Below are 26,462 nucleotides of genomic sequence, written 5' to 3' on the forward strand. Positions count from 1 at the left end.
TTTTTTTTAAAGAAATGCATTTATCAAGTAATGATTGCAGCCAGTTTTTGTTTTCTTTCTTTCTCTTTTTTAATTTGGAAAAGTGTTCCCATAACCAAGTAGCATATGAACCATATGAAGTGCTCTTTTAAAAATATGGAGGACATCATCTGTTAGCATAGGAAGATTATACAAATGTAACTAGGGCCAGAAGCACATGACTGTCATTGTGTTCTGCCCATGGCCAAGCTAAGGAGAGGTTATTGCATGGTATGCAGTGCTATGTTTTATAGACCAAGTGAGTCAAATCATTCTAAATGTCTTTTAATTTCCTTTGAAGATAATACCAGAACTATTAACTATTACTACATTTGCTATTAACAGAACTGCATTTTGGTGATTCTAAACTGACTGTAGGTGTGAATGTGAGCATGAATGTTTGCGTCTCGATGTGTTAGCTCTGCAGCATGTCAAGTGTGTACCCACTCACCCTATGACAGCTTGGACAGGCTCCAGCCCCCCACAACCCTGAATCAGATATGCGGAAGAAAAATCAATGGATGGATGGATGGACATACTGGAGTCTTAGCTTCACCATGTAACTTCTCTTATATGCTGTAACTAAGATAGTTGTGAATTGGTTTTATCTCATTTATTAATATCTCGATGTTGCCTTAAGATTTTTAAAGTCTTGAAAGCGTGTAGTCCATTTAATATGTGCCAGCCAAAACTGCCTGGGAGGGAAAAAGTCATGAGATGACGATCACAGCAGGGCTGTCTCAGACTCTTCCTTGCAAGCGTCTCTCTGTAATGCGTGTCACTATTTGACATTGGATTTTCGTGAGTGAGGGATATCAAATATGATATCATTTGTCGTTACACAGAAAATTCATTTTGCAAGAACTTCATATCATCAACAGGAGAGGGAAGCAGATGCTGGAAATTGGTTTGAAAGTTGAATAAATGCTGGTTTACCAGACTGCATCTACACTGAAAAAGCATGTCAGTGTGGCAATGGTTTAAAAGTCGAGACAGTGTCTGCAGCTATCTGTAGCTGCTCCTTGCATTTTTTGTAACTATTGACTAAAGAACTTTTTGTTTAACATTTAAATGCATTGGTTTCCTGCACATACACATCCACAGCTTTCACTTTACATTCATATTCAGTTAAGTTATCCATTCAGTCAGATTTGACCAGCATTTTTGCAATATTAATGCTTCAAACCTCTGCAGATAGAATGAATATATGCACAGATCTGTTACTTGCCCTGTTGCAGACTCTACACCTCTCACTCTTTTCATTCACCTCCTGCAACTATGCAATGAATCTTCGGCATACCTAATCCAGAAAGCCAGCTTTTAACTTCTGTCTCTTTTCTTATCCATAGGTCTGAACCTATTCTGACCCGGATGAAGGAGGATCATACCCGCATTATCTTGCCCGCCATAGACAACATCAAGTACAACACGTTCGAGGTGCAGCAGTACGCTAATGCCGCCCACGGCTACAACTGGGGTCTATGGTGTATGTACATCATCCCTCCACAAGAGTGGCTGGACAGGGGCGATGAGACAGCCCCTATCAGGTGAGGGCCTCAGCCGGTGCAAAGTGTCCATTATAGATGAGGATGTCTGATGAAATATGAATAGCCTTGGGATATGACTTATTCATATGTAGAGGCACACTATAGTTTACTATGCCACACGAACACATGAATAAATGCTGCCTTTAGAAAACTTTCCAATTACACTGAAAAATATCATTTTGAAAGCACAGGGCCTCAGCGGTGTGGTGTCATTAGTGTAACTTTGTGTTGGCTATTAGCAGGGTATTATAATATACCACCTTAGATTAAAGGAGAGCATATGCTTCTGTCGGGTTTTTATATAACTCTAGAAATGCTTTTGTGTATCCCTGGCAAAACTCTACTGGAATGCAATACATTAAAGAAAAAGAGTGTAGCACATCAGCATTTCTTAAACTCTTGTTGCTCTTACAGATGTTCTGGCTGTGTGGATAGGATGGGGACAGGAGCTGAACTTGTTGATGAATTTGAATTTGTCCCCTGTGACTGTAGAAAATTTGTGATTGACGATTGTTAGTAGCTGTAATGTTTAGAAGTCTGCTTAAATTTAGTTTATTAGAGGAATAAAAACAAGTGAACTTGTTAATAGTCTTGTGTTATATAGAACTCTTTAAAGATGCACTGAACTTTTCTTATGATGCTTTATAATACATATCTGTAATCACGTAGCAGTTTTGTTTTAGTGTTGTAAGGCCAAAGGCAGTGCAAGCACCAAGAACATAAGGTCAAGTCCCCCTGACTCAGCTTAGCTCTTGGTTTTCCTCTTCCATAATTATGGGGCTGCTGAACTGCTTAATGTTGCTGCATCCCTGGTGCAATTTTACAACTAGTGCTACAGTAGAGCATCAAACTTGAACTGAAGATGCCGCATCCTGACACATAAACATAAATATAATCACAAGGAGGTGCGGGTCAGCGGTAGCGAGAGATCGGCAGCTTTGAGCTATACAAATAAATAAAACTTGCATTTTTTCTTATCTCATTCAAGGATGCTTCAGTGAAATGGATCCAGCTGAAGTGTTCTCTGAACACAGTTCATCTGGTTAAAGAAGAAGTATTTCCTCTTTTCTCAGACTGCACAGACTCAGTAATACATCTGTTGACAAAGACAAGCATTTACAGGAGGAAAAGGGTGTTGTTTTTAAAGATCTGAGATGTGCAATGCGCTAACAGGCCTTCATCTCTGTATGAACATGAACTTGGAGTGACCCATTTAATCAGACATTTAAACTGATTTAGATTCGTAAATGAAAATCCACCACGTTTTTGAGATTCCTATACTGACAAGCACAAAACAAATACTAAAAGATCAGTGACAGGAGTAGAGGGCAAAAACATTCAGAAAAATCAAAAGTCGAACTGATCACATACTGTAAGTAAAGTAGCTAAATTTGGCTACCCCAAAGGCCTGATCAATGAGGATCTGTGGCTGCATGTTCACCCTGTTGCCATCTGGCAAGCGATACAGGATCTGCTGCCGTAGCACCAGACTTTGGAGCCATTTCTTTCTTCAGGCTGTGAGACTACTGAGCTCTTCCCCTTCACTTCACCACAAATATTAGCTTAATTTACTTATTTATTTTAGCAACATAACAGGAAAAACATCTGAAACGTCAATGTACAACCCTGTGCTCCACAATGATGAATAAATGCCTGCAGAATGTCAGTGCTGATTTTGTAAAGCGCTAAAAGGAATCAATAATTCTTGTCTGCTGGTGTAAACCTATGTTCAAACAGCATTGCTGCTATAAACAGAACAGGTAAATGTATCACTTAATGTCCTGGACACTGCATTTTAACCAAGCCATAAGCATGAAACCTACTGATGTGTACTGCCACGATGTCTTCCATTATCCCAGACACCAAGACATTCACACACACTGTTCAGTTCTGACCACAGGCAACAGAAACATGAATTGGAAGCCAGAGTTTCATTACCTACCACAGACCAGTGCTGGAAAAGCAATAACAATTTCATTTGGTACAGGGTGTTCTCATACAAACAACTAGTGTGGACCTAAATATTGGATGTCTTATCAAAACTCCACGAGAATCATGTATTACCAAATATCAATTGCTAGAGTTGAGATAAAAAGAAATGATAACAGTAGACATTCACGCTGGTTCATCTTCCCTATTGAAAGTTTGCTGAAAATGAACAGATCGCCTCAAGGGCCAGCTGGAGTGTGTCAGCTGGGTGGATTCCTATTGGAAATCATTTTCCTGCTTGCTTCCTCAAGGTTTCTACTCATCAAAAACAGAAGCTCACTCACAACATCTCTGGTTGTTTGGTAAATGGCCTGTATTTATATAGCGCTTTACTAGTCCCTAAGGACCCCAAAGCGCTTTACATATCCAGTCATCCACCCATTCACACACACATTCACACACTGGTGATGGCAAGCTACATTGTAGCCACAGCCACCCTGGGGCGCACTGACAGAGGCGAGGCTGCCGGACACTGGCGCCACCGGGCCCTCTGACCACCACCAGTAGGCAACGGGTGAAGTGTCTTGCCCAAGGACACAACGACCGAGACTGTCCGAGCCGGGGCTTGAACCGGCAACCTTCCGATTACAAGGCGAACTCCCAACTCTTGAGCCACGATCGCCCCTCGTTTGGATGCATTCAACAACAAAGAGGGTAAAAGGGTACGAGAAGGCACAAACATGTTGTGAGAACAGAAGATTGCAAGCATTTTGGAGATATTGTGAAGCAGACTCACGGGCAGAAGTATGTATTTTGATGATGTGGCTCCATCAATTAAAAGCACTGATTCAAAAAGAAACCTTTTCTTTTTTTTCAGCTGTTTGAATCAAGATCTAATGGAGAATTTTACCTCCATTTTATCATCTGGAAGAGACGGAGTCTTTATCTTGCCATATATTGCATACATCTATCAGACATTTACACTGCAAGCAGGAGACAAGGACAAGAGTTGCAAGGGGCGGATGAGTCCTGCAGGCTGACCATCTGCACACTAAAAATAACTAAACCTCGTGACGTTAAATGAGAAATCCACTGGATGATTACACCATCAATCTGTGATGTCTGATGGACTCCAGAAGTTGTTTTGTGACTTATGATTTCCTGTTTTTTGAAGGGCACGCAACGATATCTCTGTTGTGCGTGCCTTCAGGTACAAAATACAGACACAACAACAGCGTTGGCTGAAAGGAAGCAATACAAGTGTGCGTCATTCGCCCATGCAAAATATTAGCAAAAATCAATGCCAGACCCTTTGTGTTTTATATTAACCCACTTGCATAAGAGTTTATTGAATGTTCTTGTAATGGAGAAAACTAGCATGTTTTTTTTTCTTGTCTATAACTTTTTCACTGCATAAAGACCTTGCAATACTATGTAGAGTAACTCGTGAACCAGGCTATCTGCCTTAACAAGTTGGATGAAGTGAAGAGAGAAAAGAAGAGCATAGGGAGACCACAACTAAAAAAAAGTTCCCAAATAGCTCCAGAAAGTAACAAACAGACAGAGGACAAAGTACAAACTGCAGGAGAAACAAGGCACAAGGTTAATAGCATGCAATAGTGGCATATAAATGCCTGCAGAGTAAAAGAGAGTAGAGGAGAGGTGCTCAGTGTATTATGGGAGTTCCTCCAGCAGCGTGTGCTTGTACCCATATAATTATGAAACCTTGCAGGGTCACCTAATCCGGCCCGAAAGATAAGCGTTATCAAAAAGGGAAGTTTTAAGCCTCACCCGAAAAGCACCCAAACAAGGTGCTCCTTTCAAAGAAAACGGACCTAATAGCTAAAGGCTGTCCTTTATGTTCTGCTTTTTAAAACTTGGGGAACCACAAGAAAGCACTGTGAAAGCAAAGTGCTCTGTTGAGATGATATAGCGAGGTCTTTGCGATATAGTGTAGCATCATTAAGGGTTTGTATGTGAGAAGGGTTTTAAATGCAGTGAGGAGAAGCTAACAGGGTAGAAAAATGATCTGTCCTGCTAGTCATTGTTAGTTCTCTCACTTTTGCATCTGGTAGAGGCTTTTAAGAGAACTATTAGTGCATCCCTCTGATAAGTAATTACAATAGCTCAACCTGGAATTCACAGGTGGGTGGTCTATTTTCTCAGCATCATTCTGAGACAGGATGTTCCTAATTTTCACCATAGTCTATTATACAGATGAAAGGAGTCCTTGAGATAAGTTTATTGTATGACTTACAAAAAATCCTGAATGCAAGGTTTCCAACAGGGGTACTGGAATATTTGGTATGAGTCAGATTTACTAAAGAGGAGCAAATTAGCATGATGATGCAACTGCAAACATTTCCCAAGGGGAGGTTAAAGTTCTGGGGGGATCATCTACTCACTTCATTGTAATTTATAAATACAGCAAAGCCAGTTCCCATTAATGATTACCAGTATTTTATGAAGAGTGCAATAAAGCTACGTCCACACGTACCCGGGTATTTTTGAAAACGTAGATTTTTCTATGCGTTTGCACCTTTCATCCACACATAAACGGTGTTTTCGGTGACTGAAAACGGAGATTTTTAAAAACTCCAGCCAGGGTGGATATTTTTGAAAACTCTGTTTTTGCATTTACGTGTGGACGAGAAAAACTGAGAAAACGCAGAAAACGCAACGTCAAAGTTGTGCACCTTTTTTGACGTCACACTGTGCGCCACGTTATTGTTTCAGTGAAATGAATTTCTACAATACTGTTACTGTTAATTGTTCTCTCTGCAGTGTTTAAATGCTTACATATACACACACAGTTACTGTCCCTCCACACATACAACTCGGTTCTGCTTCTATGCCCCATCTTTGTTTACTTTTTCCCACCGAGGCTTCTAGACTTCTGATTGGCCAACATTTCTGCACGGTTATGAATATATCGCCACCTGTTGCTTTGGCATGCTCCTAGCAGCGTTTTCCTTCATTTCTGCGTTTACGTGTGGACGGGATTATTTTTTAAAACGAAAACGGAAAATCTCTGTTTTCAAAAATACCCGTGTACGTGTGGACGTAGCCTAAATTGGTTGGTTGAAAACAACCAGGCCTGGTGTGGAAGTAAATACTGTACTAACCAAAATAATGCAGTGTAAGTCCAGGTCTCCCAGCATTACAATTCAAACACACTTCAGATCTGTTTAAATCCCATTGACAGTTCCAGTATGGAATTTAATACATTCAGTACTATTGGAATTCAGTTCAGTTCAATTATTTTCTATGTTATCAAAATAACAGTATTAATAAGGACCGGAGACGTGTGGAGCTTAGTTCTAAAGATTCGGGTTGAGGAGTCACAGCTTTCAGCCATCCTCCAGTGCCAAATAAGACATGGATGCAAAATAAGATGTGACCTTTTTTTCAGCATAAATTCAACAGAATTTTCTATGGCACACTTTAATAACTCATGTTTGCACAGTTCATTTAAATACTGTCCGCCCCAAATCTTGCTCTGTGAAAGGGAAACTCTGAAAAGACCAGCCACAGAAAGGCCTGTGTCCGCACCTTTTGGCCGTTATATTGACATGGCACCACTTACCAACAGCAGCGTTTTAGTGCCAAATGTTTTAGGGGCGATCGTGGCTCAAGAGTTGGGAGTTCGCCTTGTAATCGGAAGGTTGCCGGTTCGAGCCCCGGCTTGGACAGTCTCGGTTTGTTGTGTCCTTGGGCAAGACACTTCACCCGTTGCCTACTGGTGGTGGTCAGAGAGCCCGGTGGCGCCAGTGTCCGGCAGCCTCGCCTCTGTCAGTGCGCCCCAGGGTGGCTGTGGCTACAATGTAGCTGCCATCACCAGTGGGTGGATGACTGGATATGTAAAGCGCTTTGGGGTCCTTAGGGACTAGTAAAGCGCTATATAAATACAGGCCATTTACCATTTAGTCCAGCAGAGCCCATTAGAAAATCTGGGCAAATATAAATGATAATCATTCTGCAATAGCATAAGCATGAGCATTTAATAAGGACCAGAAATGGTTAGTAGAACAAAAGAGGAATGTCTGTTATTGGGTTTAAGGGATTGGATCATTTAGAATTGAGGGGCAGAGCGGATGACTGAACCAGGCCGTTAGCTGATATATTTCAAGGTTTCAGAGATAATAAAAAAGAATTGCTTGGTCATCTATCAAACCATTTCCCAACTTTTTCATGAGTAAGATCTAATGCTCTTTTATTTAATTTTATTTGGTTTGTGCTTTTGGTTTTATTGTAGAAGTCATTAATTTTAATTAGATCCATATGAATAGTTTGTCATGTGTTGATTTTGCTTTTTGTTTCTTTAATTTAGGTGGTCAGGGAGCAGACTCGGTCTCTGTGGTGTTTTGGGGGCTTGACAGCTGAAGGGAAATTGCAGAGAAGCAACTCTACTTTGTGGTCTCATTACTTTATTTTAAAATTTAAAAATGAATACATTAATCATTATATTTATATGACAGATGCACCACGCAAAGTGGGATGGATGCTGTCCCTTTTAATCAGACCAGGTTTCCCTCGCTTGGTTTCTAATTACCAGTTTTAGCCCTCATCCTATTTCAAGCACTTTACCATAATCAGTGCCATAGTCAGTGTCATTCCAGTGGATACAAATGTTTTTCTTTCCTTCTTCATATATTATTCTTTGCCAGTTAAGACTCTGGTCTTAAGAATATGTTGGAATATATTGGCCTAATTAGCCTAATTTAATTGGATATTTAATGCCATTAAATACCATAAAAGGCCTGCTTGATAATGTTGCCACCAAACTTGGCAACAATTTACCCTTTTCTTTATTCTTAACTTAAAAATACAAATATGCAGGACATCAATTTGAGGATGTTTGTTTCACAATATAAAATACACAGTGTGGAAAAATGCTAAACGTTCAATCGTGCAAGGATTTTATTTCATTATCAGATGCGTCCAGCTTAATACGGTGCTGAGAGTGTACTGAGGGAGAGAGACGTGTTTACCTTGCCAGGAAGCTTAATCTAAAGGGAGCACTCAAAGAGGTTTGCACAAAGTTTGCAGTACAGACAGGAAGGCCACTTGTCAAGGGAAGTGAAAGGATAGAATGAATCAGGCCGAGAGTGTGCAGGGTCTGTCTTTTTCATCTACACAGCCAGTAAAAAATGATGGCACTTGAAAGCCTGTCTGTCACCCCCTTATAATTTAAACAAGACTGTGTGTCAGGAAATAAAAGTATAGAACTCAGCAAGTGTGATTCATAAAAAAAGATAGACTTGTAATTGTTACTGCGAGAGTGTTTAACTAGAACTGCCAATCTGTGATCGCAAGCCAGTTTCACTTTTAAATTGGGTTTTCTTTATTGTGTTTGATTTTCAGCTATTTTAAATTAAAGTGACACAGCTCATGAGACGTATATACTGTGAATGTCAAGCTCTAAAGACATTTATGAAAAAACAAAAACAAACGGTGAAAGTGCTTTCTTGGCGATATATTGGTTCAGGGGGTTCGGAGCTCTGCGTCAATTTTTTATTTATCTACTGGTGCAGGATTTTCAAAGTAGCAGCCCATGGTTATATTTCAGTCAGCCTTTTATATGGGGTTTAAACCTAAAAGCACCTTTCTTTTTGGCTTGCACGCCATACAGCTTAATGCTCTCTTTTAATACAGTCCGTGAATCAAAATGCAGCTCTTGCAGCACTTTACAGTACTTCCTGTCTGTCAGACTGAAGTGGCTGACATTCGTGTGTGTGTGTGTGTGTGTGTGTGTGTGTGTGTGTGTGTGTGTGTGTGTGTGTGTGTGTGTGTGTGTGCATGTTTGTGTAATACATGGTGAACTCACCTCAGGCATCATTTCAGATAGAAAATCCATGCTTTCATTGGTCACTTTAAAAAATAATGCTGTTCAAGACCCTGTATGACTATAGTGCTCTTAATGGGGCTTTGTTCTGAGCACTTTATACTTGAGACTTTATACTGAGACTCAATACTTGAAATGTGCAATTCACTTGTATTTTTATTTTTTATTCCTATTTATTCTATTTATCCCCTTTGTATATTTTATTTATATTTGTCTCTGTATTTATATATGTGTGTGTGTGTGTGTGTGTGTGTATATATATATATAACAGTTCTGTAACTGTAACTTCGGTCGTTGCTGTGCTTTTTTTGGAAGTCGAATTTCCCAGAGGAACCCACCCGAGGGATTAATAAAGTTCTATCTTATCTTATCTTATCTTATCTTATCTTTAGATGGGACCGATAATAGTGCTGAAAGTAGCCCTGTCAACTAAGTGGGACCGTTTCTTCTACTGAAGATGGAAAATCTTGCTTTTGTTAAAAAAAACATGCACCCTCTAAATGTTTTATATCAGCTAAATTTTGGTAGATGTTTTATTTTCATCTTTATATTGTATAATGTGTTTCATTTTGTTTTAATTATTATAGCAACCATTGATAGGTTTGTCTTACTACGCATGAAATTTATTTGCCAGAATGATTAAATAATTAGATAAACAAAATATACCATGAAGCTGTCACGTGGCTCTCATTTGGATCACTGGTGCCCAGAATTTTGGGCTGAAGTGGAGATTTCATGGCTGATAAAACAACTTACTCACCCCTGCTGGCATGTACTTCAGAGTGGCTGCTGCGGTGAGCTAGTAACTGCTTGTGCTCAATAACACACTAATATAGTTCTCCTGCACCTTTACCAGTCTCCTCAGTAATACTGAGCAGTTGGGGTCTTTAAGCTTATAATTGTGGTCTTAAGGCTTGAAAAAATTCAGTTTTATTGCAGGGTATATAAGCTGTTCTTTTTCAGCACCTTTAGCAAAGGTGGTTAAACAACAGAGGCGCAGTCTTTGTGCTTAAAATTAAACTGAACTAGTGTCTGTTTGTTTTTTCATCTTTCTGGCATTTCCACACCTTCCCTCAGTCAATCAAGCCTCAGTCTTCTCCTCATTTAAAAAAGCAGTGTATAAAAGTTTTGGATCTTTGGTCATAATCTGGCTTTCTTTAAAGTTTTACTTAAAGTTCAGAGAACAGCAATTTGTCTGTGTCTTTGTCGAACATTAGGCACTGCTGTAGAAACCCTCTAAAAACTAACCTGCATGATGATCTGCTAGAGAAACGAGACCATCTTATATATTACAAAAAATCTTACACATTGCTCTTAAAAAAAGCCACACTAGAAAAGAGAACAATGAAAGGTTCACTGTTGGAGGACGCTGTTTCTTTCTCATCTCTTGTCTGCTGTAAGATTGGGCCTTAATGGAAACAGTCTTTCTATGCTATACAAAGACATGTACATGGAATATCTGCAACACACATTTATTTGCAGTATTTGAGGTTTAAAGTTTAGCTTTAAAACCCCACTTAAACCTGTCTGGGCATTTAATGTACATTAAGAAACCTTAAATTATTATTTTTTTGTTCTTGTTTGATCTTTTTAGCGGACTTAAAGAAAAAAGGTGGGTTTCATGCGGTTCAATTCCATTGACGCATGCTGTGTCTCTCACTCTGCCCGACTAGAACTCCAGCCATGATCGGCTGCTCTTTCGTGGTAGATCGGGAATACTTTGGTGAGATCGGTCTGCTGGATCCTGGCATGGAGGTCTACGGAGGTGAGAACATCGAGCTGGGCATGCGGGTAAGGACCACATTTTATTACCCAAGCTGCTGCTACAATGTAGACTTTTATAAACAGCCTTAAAGGTAGACTTTGTTTTGTCTCTTTAAACTAAATGAGAAGCCGCTGTGTTAAGAGAGAGATGAAACTTCTCAGAGAAAAGCTGCGAGAAAAGTTATGTTGTTAATGAGGCTTTCCTTCAAAGCTGCTGTCACACAAAGAGCCATAATTACAGAGCCAATATTTGAGGGAGTAATGCTTAGATGAACAGTCTTTGTTAGAATGATTTGTGAAATCTGTATTCAGACTTTGGAACAGCTTATGATCAAGTTTTCTTATGTTTCACAGCCGGAGGGATACAGCTTAAGAAACAAAACCCAGGGGCATCAACAGAAACCATGATTAAACTTTCCAAAGTTTTTTAGATGGGAGTGGAGGAGGGAAATAAAAAAATCCCCTTAATGCAAATCTTTAGCCAACCCAAAGGCTCTAAAGCTTGTATACAGAAAATGTAAATCTCTTTGGCTGCTGCTTTGAGTTGAATTTAACGCTTCATGTGAGCGAAGGGCTTGCTGAAGAATTGGTTAGCGTTTAAATTCAGAAAATGGTTCTCTCCAGCCAAGTGGAACCTTTCTGAATCGAGACGCTCTCCTTGGGCTTATTGCAATGAGAAATGCTTGAAAGATCCCACTCTTCATTTAACATCATGCCCACATACATTTCAAAATCTCGAGATTCCATCAACGACACCTCTGAAGTGTCGGCTGCCTTTGAAAGAGCACTTAAACAGAGGCTGGAGAATGTTTTCATGTTTGTGCAGTGCTTTATTGAAGACGTTTGTAGTTGCTGGTGATTATTTCAGAGCCTTCTATTATTCCACGTAGAGTGGCTTTTCCTGTTTATATAAATGGCATGATTCATTGCCGTCTGCACAATGATACAATGATCTGGCCTCTTCTGTCTTTAGCTCGTAGTTTTACCATTATTATGTAGTAATAACTCACTATTTTCTATTATGTGCCAACCACTGACAGCCGCCCCCAAGCTTACAGAGTTTTCACTTTCAGCAGCCCTGCTTATATGCACCTAACAAACCATGCAGCTGTGTTAGACGATGTTCGTGGGGGAGATCAATTCAGCTACAGCAGCTAAATAAACCTAGAACAACTCTATTGAACTGTGTGATATAGTTTAACTGGCTCTGATACGCACCAGCTCCTCATTGTCTCTCTTTTCTCACTGAATATTTACTATCGCTTTTTTTCATTCATAAAGTGAGAAGAATAACCGTCTGTCTGCAAACAGAGTGCCATCACAAAGGCAATTACCTATCCTCCTGTTTGGCCTGTTTGTGTGTGGAAATGAAACACATGCCACGAAAAAACAGGCCATTCAGCTCACACACACAAGCCTGATAGGTCGACAGTCAGCAACTAGCTTCGTCCATTCATAATGTACAGCCTTTAATAGAATGGAGACGGGATCCCGGCAAGTGAGCCGCGGTTACTCCTCTTTGGCTACTGCGGCTCAGGCAGCTCATTGTAGTGCCGGTTGAAGAGCTGCCACTGGGATAGGTTTGATTGACAAGAACATGTTTAACAATTAGCCAGGGCAGCTCACAGGAGCCCAGGATCATCTGACTGCAGGAGCCTGATGAGAGGCAGGGTTCACATTCAAAGGTTATGGTATAGTTATCATCTAACGTGAGTTGTTCCTTTGTGTCTAAGAGGGATGCAAAGAATCTTTCGTAGGCAGAAGGGATGTGCAGGGGCTGATTAGGCTGCACATAGCAATGTGGTGCGGTGTCACTTTTGACAGGTAGACAACAGAATAAAACCGGGGAGGAGGGGTTTCTCACCGATGTGTTTGCTCAGGAGTGAAATCATTTATAAGCTAGGACCTGTAAATGAAGAGAGACAGCACAGGCAAATCACACTGATGAAAGATCACATAGAGTTCGTCTGCAGCCTCGTGATATCACTCTCTCGCTTACATAATCACAACAAATAAAGGAATGCATTAAATGCGTTTGTGCTGAATGATTTTTTTTTTTTTTAATCTTCCAGAGAATCTTTCATTGCCCTTGTAAATAATTGCAGATGGCATGTTTGAACTTACCACAAGGCCCCTTTTGCAAACAGAGAAAAATGCTTTGGGACAGTAACGGTGAATTCTGCCAGAAGTGTCAATATGAATTTATCTTGCAATGTGTCTCCCACACCTGCTTCACTGAGTCTTTGCTGATATAGAGCCCCAGTAGACCTGGACACTGCCTTTCATTTTTCAAATTCCTATGTGATACTGTGATACTCACTTCGCAAATATAATACTACACAAAATCTACCAGGGGTCACTCCTCCAGCTGCCGTCCCTGCTTTTTCCACTGAAACAGGGGAAAAAGGAAACCTTTTGAAATGTGGCAATTATGCTTATGCTAATTCTTTCACCACATTAAAGCAAGAGGAAAATAGAAAACCGAGTCCACAAATGCTAGCAGCTCAGGTTTCATTACTTCTCTTTGTAAATAATAAATATAAATAAGAAAGGTCTGTGCAGATTCTTAGTCATGCAGGTGTGAGTATTCTCAAGCACTTGAAATGAAGGCAGCTGGGCTTCTTTTTGGTTTTAGGCTATATAAGTGTTGGACTTCCATCAATTTCTGTTTCCAGTGAGTAAATAAATGTCTGGCACTTCTGGGAATGAAAGGATTAAGGTGTTAATTTGACATAATTCAAGCACTGGGAGTAATATATAAACATGTTGTGCCCTATAAGTTTATGAAGCTGGGAAACTCATCAAATTCAGCAAACTCTGCAGGCAGATCTATAGTTTCTGCTAGCTTCATGCAGCTGCTCGCAGCTCATTTTTGCTGCCTAAACGCACTGTGTACTCTGTGTTCACACAGTGCTAAATGCATTTAGTAAAAGACTTGTGCCATGCTAAACTAAAACTGCTACATTCAGTCATGCCCTTCCCTTCACATCCTAATCTAACAAAGTCAGTCTGGCATACCATTTTATGACTTGCAGAAATTTAATTCGTAAACATTTTTGCCCGCCAAACTATGATGGCAACCATGTTTCTGCCAGAAAAAGTCTAGAGTCTAGATGGGTTTACCCACACAATATGCCCATGAGCTTACATTGCCATCAGGAAGCCATCCAAGCTGCTTCATGAAATCTGTCTCATTTTCATAACAGTCTAATCAATCAGTCCAAGAACCTTGTGAAGTGTGATCTCATGGGGTGGCCTGCTTGTCTTGATGACATTTATTAAACTCACCAGGAACTCCTTTCAGGAGTAATGAACCAAAAAAGAATCTTTTTTTTTCTTCTTTGAAGCCCCATCTCCATACCCACCTGGGCTGGGCCTCAAGGCATCTGCTCATAATCTCTCTGTAGTGAGGAGAATTGAGCTAATTAAAGTGTAGCAGTACCAGCAGCTAGACAGGAATGGGACATAATTACACTTCACTTGGTTCTTTCTGCATCCCAAGCAGAGTTATTATGGTGGGATCAAAGTATAGCATGTAACAGTCCAGTATATGTATTATATTGGTTTTAGATCAGTGCATTTTTTAATCCCATGCATTTACAATGTGACACTACATAACAGGTTAGACCTGTTGCCCGGTTTGTTGTAATAACTGTCAAATTTAGATAAGCACTTGATGGACGTTTGAACATGAAGTGTGATGTCATCAAGGTTAGTTTGTTAGCCCAATATGTGAAAGGCATCTGAGTTTAGGACTCACAAAAGTCTTGAGTCACACCTCCCTACTTTTATTTTGTCAGACTTTCTTGCTTTTTTTTTTTATGTTCTTCAGCTGTAGCTGTAGTATTTTGAAGGTAGCCATACCAAATACTGATTTCTAGCTCATTAGAATTGTAGGATTTTGCCTCGAGCACTACATTTTCATACACGTTTGCACATTTCAATAAATCTCTATTTACCATTTTCCCAACAAAATATATAGAAAAAAGGGGTTGCTCAAGATAGTTGCACAATACTGAAGATTAAGTGAGTCCTAAACTCGGGTCCCTTTCACATATTAGGCTAACAAACTAACCTTGATGACATCACACCTCATGTTTAAACTTCCATCAAAGTTTTTTGGATTTTAGCTTCTAGCTTGGGCAGCACGGTGGCGCGGTGATTAGCACTGTTGCCCACAGCCCGAGGCATTCCTGAGTTTGATTCCACCATCTGTGTGGAGTTTGCATGTTCTTCCCGTGTTTGTGTCTGTTCTCTCCGGGTACTCTGGTTTCCTTTCACAGTCCAAAGACATGCAGTTAGTGGGATTAGGCTAACTGGTCATTCTAAATTGCCCATGAGTATGAGTGCAGCTGGTTGTCGTCTCTATGTGTTAGACTGACAACTAATGGATGGAAAGCTTCTAACTTTTAAAAACTTTTAAGTGGCAGGTGACACAGTAACTGTGCAATCATACAGCATTTTAAAATAGCTAGCTAGCATTTAGATGAAGCAGCGCTAGTTTCAGTGCAAGAAACAGCGTTGATGTCAGCTGCAGGTTGCTTATTAACGCCTGCTCATGTTCTGAGGCTGTCAAACAAGCTGAGGTCAGAAAAGTAGATAGATGGATAGAATTTTATTTCAAACATGCAAATATAACTGAAATAACAAGAGAAAAAACAAAAACAGAACTTAGAAAACATCAAGTTTTCATGTATATATGTACGTCTACAGAATGTGTGTGCTCAAAAAGGAGTAGGATGAAGTTTACACTTCTCCTGTTCCTAATCCCTTATTTCAAATTTCATTACTTACAAATCCACATTCAGAATTCACTATTCACAAGTGTCACTAAAAGTCACTTTCAGCATTATGACCCTGCATAGCTGCAAATTTTAAGCACTGTGCATTGTTATTACAAACTCAAATGTCTGAAATACAATATTTCTCAAGTAAAACCTTTAGACAGATAATGTACTTTTGTCTTTCGCTATTTTGCTAATAATTGATTTCTTTAACACAACTCACTGTTTTAAAATCTGTTATTCATTACAAGGTGACAGTGGCATCCACCTCTAAGTTGTAGCTGGTTAATAAATCTACAGATTGATCCTTTAGGCTTATCCCTTCGTTTTGCTTCCACAGAAGCATATTAAACAGAATGTGCATGTGTAATACATTCATATTTTGAGCAACAACTCTGATTATCAGACGATAAACCCAGCAGCTCAGCTAGTGCTTTGCATCTTATGCCACCCACCACTTTTTTCCAGATGGTGGCTTTGTTTAATGAAAGCAAACAGTGCCCCCACCCACCCAAAAAACAAAAAAAAACAAAAACAAAGAAAATATAAATTCAAGATAAACCAGTAAGCATTACTTCAGGTGGTACTATAACAGGTGCAGCCTCGTAGCAGTTGGTGGATGCAGTCAGATGTTGCTTTCAGTTTATTGTGAGAACATCTGCCACACTGATACAAATATGAAGCCTGGACAATTTAACACAGTTGATCAACCTCACAAGCCATCTGGATTTGAAGATACAAATGGATTCAAAGGAAGGCGACAGCCTCCGGATGTGTTTGTTTGTAAAGGATATGATGACTGTACACATGGATTCTCATCGGTTGATTTTTCCATCTAACAATACGTTGTGTTTCACATGTGAGAGAATATTTGTATTAAATAGTTTCTTTCCCTTCGAGGGCAGAAATTCTCATGCTACATTTTGTTTCCTGCCCTGAAAGTTATCATCATACTGTCTATCTAATTATTATGAATGAAGACAGGGCTGTTAGAGTCATCCGGTTGCTGTGTGCTGTCGACTTTCTCAAAGAATCTAATAATGCGATGTTAATAAAGAGCTTCATCCGGCATCTGTACCAGGATTACAATACTAAATGTTAATCGCATTTGTGGTTTCGGTGACCTATCATGGGCAGCTCTGAGAAACCCACAGCAAGCTACCTTTTACATAAAGCCACCCTCTCTGGCTTTTAACATATGTCACACTAGGAATTATCTTCATTTAGCATTCAGGGATATTCAGATCACACACAGAATATATCTTCACTATTCCCCGTGACCGACTCAGACTCCTCCTCCAGGCTGCAGCCCTCCGCAGCGGAAAGCAGTCACCTTGAGAAAGGACAGAAATGTCGTTATGAGCCGTAGCCATCTGTGGACACCAGCCATTCTGGCAGCTTCCAAATCAACATCATGCTCATGTCCATCAAACGGCAAATGACAGTGGGCGCTCACCATATGTGAGCCCTTTCCAACAAAGTGAGTCATTCCAAAGATGAGAACAAATCTAATGCCTCCGAGGGATTCTCATGTTACACTTTTGCAAGTAGAAGGAGATAAATGTGGGGGATTACTGGACAAATGCCATAATGAGGAATGCTTTATTGGACAAAGCATCGCATAGTGTCCAATATGGTTGTCCCATATGGTGGCGCGTTTTCACACCGAAATAAACACAATTTGCGGCGATGTTTATGCTGAATTCTTTTTTTAACAGTTTAAGAACTTGTTTTCTTCCACTGTCTCTTGTCTCTTCAGTGACCAGTGTTGACTAAGGTATCCTTTACTATAACCGTGCGTTGTTTTATCACCTTGTCAAAGGCGTGATTCATTCTCTCGCCACAACATGTGAGAAACTATCTGCTCTCCATCGATAAAACCAACGTGAAAGCAACAGTACCACTGGATATTGATCAAGCATTTGTCTTTTTTAAATCCTGCATTATCCAGGGGCTGAATCAATCTGTTGGGGCTTAATAGACTCGGGTTTACTTACTTCATGGTTCATTACTGTATGTTCCAGCCCGAGTCCATCTATGGGAGAAAAGACAAATGAGAATAGATGCGGCAGTAAAAGTTACAAGACCCAGATCGAGGATTGTTTCAGAGGAACTACCCCAGCTATTGAAGGACTTATTGCGACCATATGGCAAAGCAGAGAGCTTCTGCGTATGCTTTTTCGTGCTGACATTATTATACGTGATTTGGATTTATGCATCGACATGTTTGGTGCATGCATAATTTAAGATTTATATTGCCTTCTTGTCTCCTCGTGTCTTATAGATCCAGACTGTGTCCATAATTTACACCACAATAGAGTGTATGTTTGAGAACATATGTTATGTTTGGCATTTAACGATGACATCGAGCATACTCCTCTGCTTCAAGTGGCTTTGGAAAAATTACTTGGCTTCCTGGGCATGAGCGTACCTCAGAGAGTTGCCACTTTGGCGTTCAGAGCCAGAGGGATAAGTAATTAGACAGGCCCTGTCAGCTTACTTATTATCCCTGTGAATCATAAACTTCATTAAAAACCTCCTTCAGTAGTGACTGCAGATACCCCCACCCTAATTTGAACACATTTTGACAAGGTAATTAAGATTATTTCACAAGATTTGTGCATTTCGCATCCTCCCACCATTGAAGACAATCGAATTATATAGAGAGGTATCCAAATGCTCTCTCCGTGGACAGCATCATCACCAGAAAACAACAACAGCAACACTTGACAGGCAGATTGGCTCATCCCATTCATTATCTCAGCATTAGCTAATCTGTTCACGTAATTGCTTGTGTTAGATGTCTAAGACTCTTGCTGAAAACTTGAAATGATCTGACAAGGCCAAAGCATTTGACGAGCACTTGCGCACACTGATTTGGCCGCAGCAGCAAATCAGCCGGCATATCAAAGAGGAAGGGCAGCAACTGGGTGGAATTAGCTTTTGACAGGCGTAGTTAAAAGGGCCTACGCGTCTGTCTGTCTCTCCATCAACAGCCTCCATTTTATGGATGCGCAGGCACGATGCCCAGCGATGGCACTGTCACCTCACAGCAAAAAAAGTTCTTGCTGATGGGCTGTGGACTCTGCGTGTATTTTCTCTAAATGACATGCATGTAAGACTGATTGGTGATTAAAAACTGGGAGTTGTCTGGAGACAAGCTGCTCACCCATCCTCTCTGACCCTAGTCGGGCAGTTTATCACACTAATAGAGATTTTTTTAAAAAGAACAGCAAATACTTATTAATGTAGAGGTTCCTATGAGTGCCTGAAAATAAATCAAAGTATAAAGTTGGCATGTATGTGCTGCACTACTTTGTGACTGTGAGCTTCTTGAACGACCAAAATATACTGTGATAAATATACTTCCTGTTAAGTGGATTTTTCTGACCTCTGGGGAGCTACAGCATTTCCAGTTGTTTTGTGCTAAATGACGCTAAGCGTTGCTGTGGATACTTCATAAATATGACACTAGTCATATGGCCAGTGACAGATCTAAAAGATTTTACATGGGAGAGCAAAATGGGGGCGAGAAGTCTAGGCAGGGTGGCACATACCTCTTCAGTGAAGTATGTGAAAATTCCCTATATGTAAATGGAGTCAACAAAATATCAACAAAATCACTTTCAAACTATTTATTGTATCATTATCTCTTCTAAGAAAACAAAGACGGTTTTTAGGTATAAAGTTCCCGGCTCTACAGCAGGGGGGCAGTTGCCCCCCTTGCCCCCCTGTAGATCCGCCCCTGCTTGTGGCTTAAATGAGGTATTGATTTTCTCATGTAATTCTCTGCAAGTAATTAAGTGAAACTTTCTGTGAGTCTCCTATTAATTAACCTGAATTACTTTTTAAAAACTAATACAGATGAAAGTTCACTCAAGTTGCAACACATCAGTAAAATTTGAAGAGCATTCAATAATGGCTCGAGGGTGTGGCTTCACGCCAGGTAAGGCACAGGGAATGAATATAGGTATACTTTGCTTGGTGCTCAGATTTCAGTCTTTCAAAAGTATCCGCTGCTCAAGGAAAAAACGTATTACACATTGTTCACTGCTATTTTGAATACTTGTCAACCTTTTAAATAAATTTCATTTTGTAAAAATGGGAATTTATCATTTCTGCTAATTAGCCGCTGCTGTAGTCGGTCCCAGAGAGCTGTCAAAGTTACACATGCTGCTCTGCTGATGGAGTTTGATATGTTATGAATAACTTAACACACATTTAACTCTTCAAATGTGGATTTGAAATTGAAGCGTGCTGCTTTATTCAGTGAGATCATTTTAAGTTACAATTCATGAGAGAAATATTGGACTAGTGTGAAGAGAGCAAAGCATGTCGTGCTGTTGTGAGTACTATGTTCGCTGCTAGATTTCTGTTATCTGAGGATAACAGGGTGTTGGTACTTGAAACTGCTTTCTGGTCTGGAAATTAGCATTGGTTTGAATTAACACCGGAGCTATGGACGAATGAGTGACAAATTACAGGAAAAGCCACCCATTGTGTTCTATGCTTCCAATCTTGGCCCTCACTCAGTAGAGCTCTACTGGATGTATAGAACAACAGTCTTCCGAACATATTCCCCCATTCTTGTTTTGATGATGGTAGCAGAGAGCACTGTGTAACATGTTGGTCCAAAATCTCCCACAGTTATTCAGTTGGGTTGAGATGTGCTGATTGTGAAGACGTGAGCATGTCTTCATACTGACCAAACTCCTCAGTAAACCCTCATGCCCTATTGATCAGGGAAGTAGTCTCCTGAAAGAGACTACTCCCAAACAGATAGAAATGTTTCTTCATAGAATGAAAGTGATCACTCAGAACAGTGTTGTATTGATTTGCAGTGGCCCCTTACCCTTAGAGGATAAGTGAACCCAAACAGAAAAAGCAGCTCCGCAGGGGTCAAAGGTTTCGATTTTTTTCTATAATTTGAAACCTGTTTAAATAAGGGAAATGGTGTTGCTGTGTGTTGCTGTTTTGCCTTCATATGACAGAAAACTACATCATAGAAAATCCCTTGATATTTTAAAATCTTAATGTCAGTCATTAGAAAAGTTGTAAATATACCGTCTGGTCTGCCAGCACCCTCAATCAGCATTTCTTTGAAATAGGTGGGACTTTTTGCAATAATATACTACAAAAAGACTTCCCTTGGGTTTTGACTGAGAGTGTTTCTGTTGAGAATATAGACATGTAAAATTCCCCAGTGCTTGCAACTTACTTCCCCAAGAGGTTACAGAATGCAATTTCACAGCTTTCTTCTGAGGTATTGGTAAAAAAAATTTCCACATGAAGTTCAAAGAATTTCCATGACAAAGGTCGGCAAAAGAATCCATCCCACATTTCTGAGGATGAATACAATTCTTTGTCTAAAATGCGCTGGCACTGGAGCCTTTTGTGCAGACTGCAGGGATTAAAGGCCTGTATACTTTTTTTAACCACGCCATGTATCAGTTTATCTTCCCCTGCCCTCTAAGAGAGAGGAAAATAACACTTAAATGTCAAAGTAGAATCGTCAATTAACCTATTAAGTGACCTCTAAAGGAGTTAAATTTCCTCTAAGATTAAAATAAAAGTGTATACCTCTGGGTCATTTATTAAGTGGTAAGAGACATGAAAATGCTGTTTATGAATACTTGTCACACAGATAGATAGATAGATAGATAGATAGATAGATAGATAGATAGATAGATAGATAGATAGATAGATAGATAGATAGATAGATAGATAGATAGATAGATAGATAGATAGATAGATAGATAGATAGATAGATAGATAGATAGATAGATAGATAGATAGATAGATAGATAGATAGATAGATAGATAGATAGATAGATAGATAGATAGATAGGATGGTATAGTATAAAGTCTGGATGACCTCAGTACATCCTTTCATCATCTAGTACTGGATGGTAGCTTGGAGAGTTGTAATGGGCAGACAGACACAAAGTGGTGAAACCACCTTTGTGGTGCTTTGCCGCTACAGTCCAGGAGCAGATTGGTCTCATCACACCCATTTTTAAGATCTTGATCTCAACTACACATCTGTAATAGCCTATGTTTGTAGCTTGCAGATTTCTGATACAATTTCACTGACAAAAAGTCTGCACATACAGGACATTGCAAAACTTTTGAACGGCTCATTTCTTTTCCCATCATTTTGCTTTCAAGGAGCCAGACGTTCTTATAATCTTTAAAGCAGTTTTGCCAATAATTCTCTACAAGCTTTCTGAATCTCTTTCAGTGTTTTTATTAAACCACTGGCTGCTTTTTAACTCATTTAACTCATTTTCTGTCCAGTCCTTGTGCCTGACCATTTTGAGAGGATTACTTTGGGGGGTTTTTTAAGCCACTGAACACTGATCTATACATAGAAGGGCACCTAACATGAGGGATGAACCAGTGCTGTGTCTGCGCATAGACAGTTTAGAAAAGAACCAAGTTTAGATTGTGTCTTCAACCACTTTGTTACTAATTCTCAAGGCAGGGAAACGAGGAGAAATGAGTTATGAGTTATGTGAAATTACACAAGAACTGAACTGAAACTCAGTGGCAGCAGGTTTTGTGAAGTGATGAATCAGAAATTGATGGAATGTCATGGTCCTGCGGCCATGACTCAGTGACTTTGTGTTTATGTTCTTTATTGTTATTACTTTCATTATTATTCTTGGGCTGTTTTGGGATGGTTTGTGTTTGGGATTTTAGACACTGGGTTCTGGGTTTGTGCTCCCTCTATTGGTCCCTGGTGTTAGTGTTCCCCTGTCTCGTCAGGTTAATCAGGTCCAGCTGTTTCCCCCACCTGTGTGTGATTTCCCAGTGTCTCTTTGTGTACTTATAGTGTGTGTTTTCCTCTGCTCCTCATCGCGTCGTCTGTGTTCATACCCGGTGAATTTCCCTGCGTGCTCTCCCTGCTGTTCTCCCTTCATGTTCAGGTTTGCCACTCCTTTGTGCAGTTTCTCCCAGTTTAGTTCGTCCTTAGTTCTGTTTGCCATCTCCACTTTATGTTCAGTATTGTCAATAAATCACCCTTCACGTCTGAAATAGTGCTGCGTTTGAGTCCTCCTTCCACTCTTCACACGGCCGCTGCCCCGAGCCGTGACATGGAAATACAAACACATAGAAAAACACACAATGGAAGACTATTTATGGATTGGCCTCCCCAGAGCCCTTAACATTATTGAAGCAGTGTGGGATCGTCTTGACAATGATCTGAATAAAAGGCACCCAGCATCCAAATAAGAGCTTTGAATGTCCTTGAGGAAGCCTGGAGAACTATCCCTGAAGACTTTACATTACATGACAAAGAAGATTCAGGCTGTGTTGAAGAATTAAGGTGGTCATAGCAAATATCCTTTGCAAGCTTGTTCGAACTGTACAAACTTATTTTTTGCGTTACATACTGTTTTTCCGTATATGTTTTAATCAGTTGCTGCACCTTTTTGCCATGCTCCTTGCAAGATACAAATAAACAGTACTGTGTAAAAACCTTCAAGACTGATGTCAAACACGCACACACAAACAGGTAACCTCAGGACAAAAAAAACCCACCAAAGCCATTTTGTCACAGCTGGTAAATAAAAAACAACATATAATTAGAGTTGCTTTTGAAAAATGCATGTTATATGAAAAATATACATGTTAAGTTTGTTGTTGTTGTTGTCATGTTATACTGCGTGATGCATCTTAATCCATAAGATTCACAGATCTTCTGGTGTTGATGTGATTTTGTGAGAGACTAACAACTGGGATTTAAGATAAATGTTAAATGCTGATGGGAGCGCAAACTCAGCTCGGATGTGTGCTCAAGTACAGATGATAAATTCATGTGTGTGCAGCAGTCACTGCAGGATGCCAGACTGTTCGTTTTTTTTTTTAATTGTTGCTTTCCCACAAACCAAGTTTTGATAGTGGAAATATTTCACGTACACTGAGCATGCAAAGAGTTCCCAAAATTTTCCTTTATCACAAGTCACCACACTATAGCTGAGAGGAATATTACATATACACAGCCACCTGAACGTAAAGGGATGAGCTCTTATAAAAGTTTATTTCCAGTTCTCAGCTGCCAGTGTAGTTTTTATTATCTTCAGCTCCATATGGAGGAGGAAAAAAAATCACAAGGTTGGTCAGAATTAGGCAGGTAGGCTGGATTATATCGCTTTGCAATGTGACACCTTAAGCAAGAGCCCGTTTTTCTTTTCTTAACTTGTGAATTGGTCTTAAAGTTCCTGTTCAATACCACCTCTAGCAACGTGCCTCCAAAGTGTCAATAATCTGATGGGTGTGACTTTCCAAAGAAAGAAACCATTAACTAAAGCATTGATTTTAAGGGTACTACACCAAGTACGTGAGCATGTACATGTCGAGTGTATAGGACGATAAACGGCAAATGCGATACATTTGTAAACTAGTGAAAAGGGCCAAAAATGTACACATAGAAAAAGATCAGGCTCCAAGCAGATTGTGAGCATTTGAGCTATCAGCATTTCTTGTCCTAATGAGCATTTCAAAAAGCACCTCGTGCAGGATTTTGGCCTCCAAGTCAGTTCCGAGTGCTGGGGAGGGCATCTCCGTCCGTTTTGCTGCCTGGAATCTTAAATGCATCTAAATAGGACATGATGCATGATGCATAATTTCATTGAATGTATATCAAGGAGAAACTCTGTGAAAAATGTCACAGTAGAAGAAGAAGAATTTGTGTGTTTGTGTGGCTAAAAATGACATCATGGTATATCTTGTTTTCCAAATCAATGCAAAACTGGCAGAGCTCAAGAGTTCCATCTAAATATCACATTTAAAAACTGATATTTCCTCAAACCTGCTGGTAAATGTTTTCGTCATGCACCGAGAATAGCTGAGAAACACGGAGATGAACCCCTATGGACCCGCGAGCTAGTGCTACACTCATTTGGGCAATCCCGAGGCTTCTGTTTGCTACTGCAGGATAATTCTCCTCCCTGTCTGTCAAACACGTTAGCTGTCAAGCTGGATGTGACATAATATAAAGTCTGCATGACCCCGGCACATTCTTTCATCATCTTAGGCTGAATTCTCAGCCGCACGCTTGCTCTCTCTCCCTGCACTGCGCTCCATTTTGACCAGTGATGGAGAAAAAGTCTGATGGCTAATGTCATTTTTGCAGTTTCTGGAAAAGTCAGCGGCTATTTTCAAACGGCTTAGAGGCAGTAGTGTATTCCAGAAGAAGTACTTGTTGGATGGGTCACACGGTGATCGTCCAGGTGTGAGGAGCCGAGAAATGAAGCGGGGTTTTTAACTTTCTCTCTCTTGCTCGCTTTATTCCTTTTTTCTCTCCACACAGTGACACAATTCTTATTATGTTCGAGTGTCCAAACAACCATGAATGTTATCCCCATTTTTAAAGAAGTCAGCCCAAATATCTACACTCTCTTTAGAAGCTCAGCTTTATCTAGGTTATCTCAGATGTGTAAACCTAGAGACAACAAAAGCTTTTTGAGGGGAGTGCTTTTAAAATCGAACTCACTTTACAAGAGTGCTACAAAAGTATGGAAGTTCTACGGAATTTGGAGCAAGCCCCCAAATCACGTGCCTGTTTGGTAGACTCGAGAGGGACTGAAATGGCTGATCAAAAGACCTGTTTTATTTCCAGCATCCATACATTTTGTATGTGGTTTGCATATTGCTGCCTACACTGTTTAAGTCACATGTCTATTACCCGGTCTGGTTGAGCGGCCATGCAGAACACGTATGATATGTTAGCCCTCAAAACAACCTTGGGGAATCAGCTGAGCCTGGTAGTCTGAAGCCAAATCACTTGGGCACAGGTGGTTTGGGTATATGCCAATGAGCAGCACTGGAACTTACTCTGAATTTGAATTGGCCGCAATGTTTAGTTTCTGTTCTGACTGGTACAAATGTTGATCAGGTCCCTTACAAAGAAACACCAATCTAGCCACACCGATGCTGCTGCATTTTGTAATGAAAATATATGAAATGATTTATTACAGCAGCAGAATTTGGCATCAGACTACAAGTTCATCACTCCCCCTCTGAATGTGATGCATATACTGTGGAAACTGGGGATGAGTAGCTATCCTCTACTGGGTGATGCTGTTGTCGGTGAGTGTGTGAAACAGCAGTCAGCTATGCAGGCCATGTAAGGGGTAAGAAATGGGAAGTGTTACAGCTTAAACAGCCAAATTTTCAGGGTGTGTTCGGCATATTACGTGAAGAGAGTAAGGCATGTTAATTGTGTATGACACAGCACCGCTTGAGCTCTCTGATTGAAGTAGCTCGCAGCCTCCATTTAAAGCAAGTGCTCAGTTCCAAACTCTGTCTACATGTCCACCATCAGCCTCCATGCACTGCATTTTCCTGGTGTATTGACTGTATTGTTTAATGGCACTGATAGAAGCCTGTTTATGGCTGTTAATAGCTTTTATGCTCTTTATGGCTGATGTTTTCGGCAGCCTCGTAGAGCTTTTCACGCAAATGATCCAGCTGCAATTAACTAACAGCATGTACAGAGACAATTAAATTAAATTAGCAATTACATCACCACAACATCAAAGTACTCTGTGTTAAGTGCTCTCTCTTAAT

At 40.1% G+C, this 26,462-nt stretch overlaps 1 protein-coding gene across 1 annotated transcript in view; it reads left to right on the top strand.

Moving 5' to 3' along the window:
* Positions 1-26,462, top strand: part of galnt9 (polypeptide N-acetylgalactosaminyltransferase 9) — a 103,672-nt gene that overhangs the window by 55,820 nt on the left and 21,390 nt on the right. Inside the window, exons 5-6 of the mRNA XM_085474433.1 lie at positions 1,368-1,565; positions 11,013-11,130. Of these exons, the coding sequence (XP_085330559.1) occupies positions 1,368-1,565; positions 11,013-11,130 (316 nt within the window). The remainder of the gene's footprint in view (positions 1-1,367; positions 1,566-11,012; positions 11,131-26,462) is intronic.

Source organism: Copadichromis virginalis, linkage group LG12 (assembly GCF_057382275.1).
Source record: "Copadichromis virginalis isolate Kocher_CV1m ecotype Utaka linkage group LG12, C_Virginalis_male_GT1.1, whole genome shotgun sequence".
NCBI lineage: Eukaryota > Metazoa > Chordata > Actinopteri > Cichliformes > Cichlidae > Copadichromis > Copadichromis virginalis.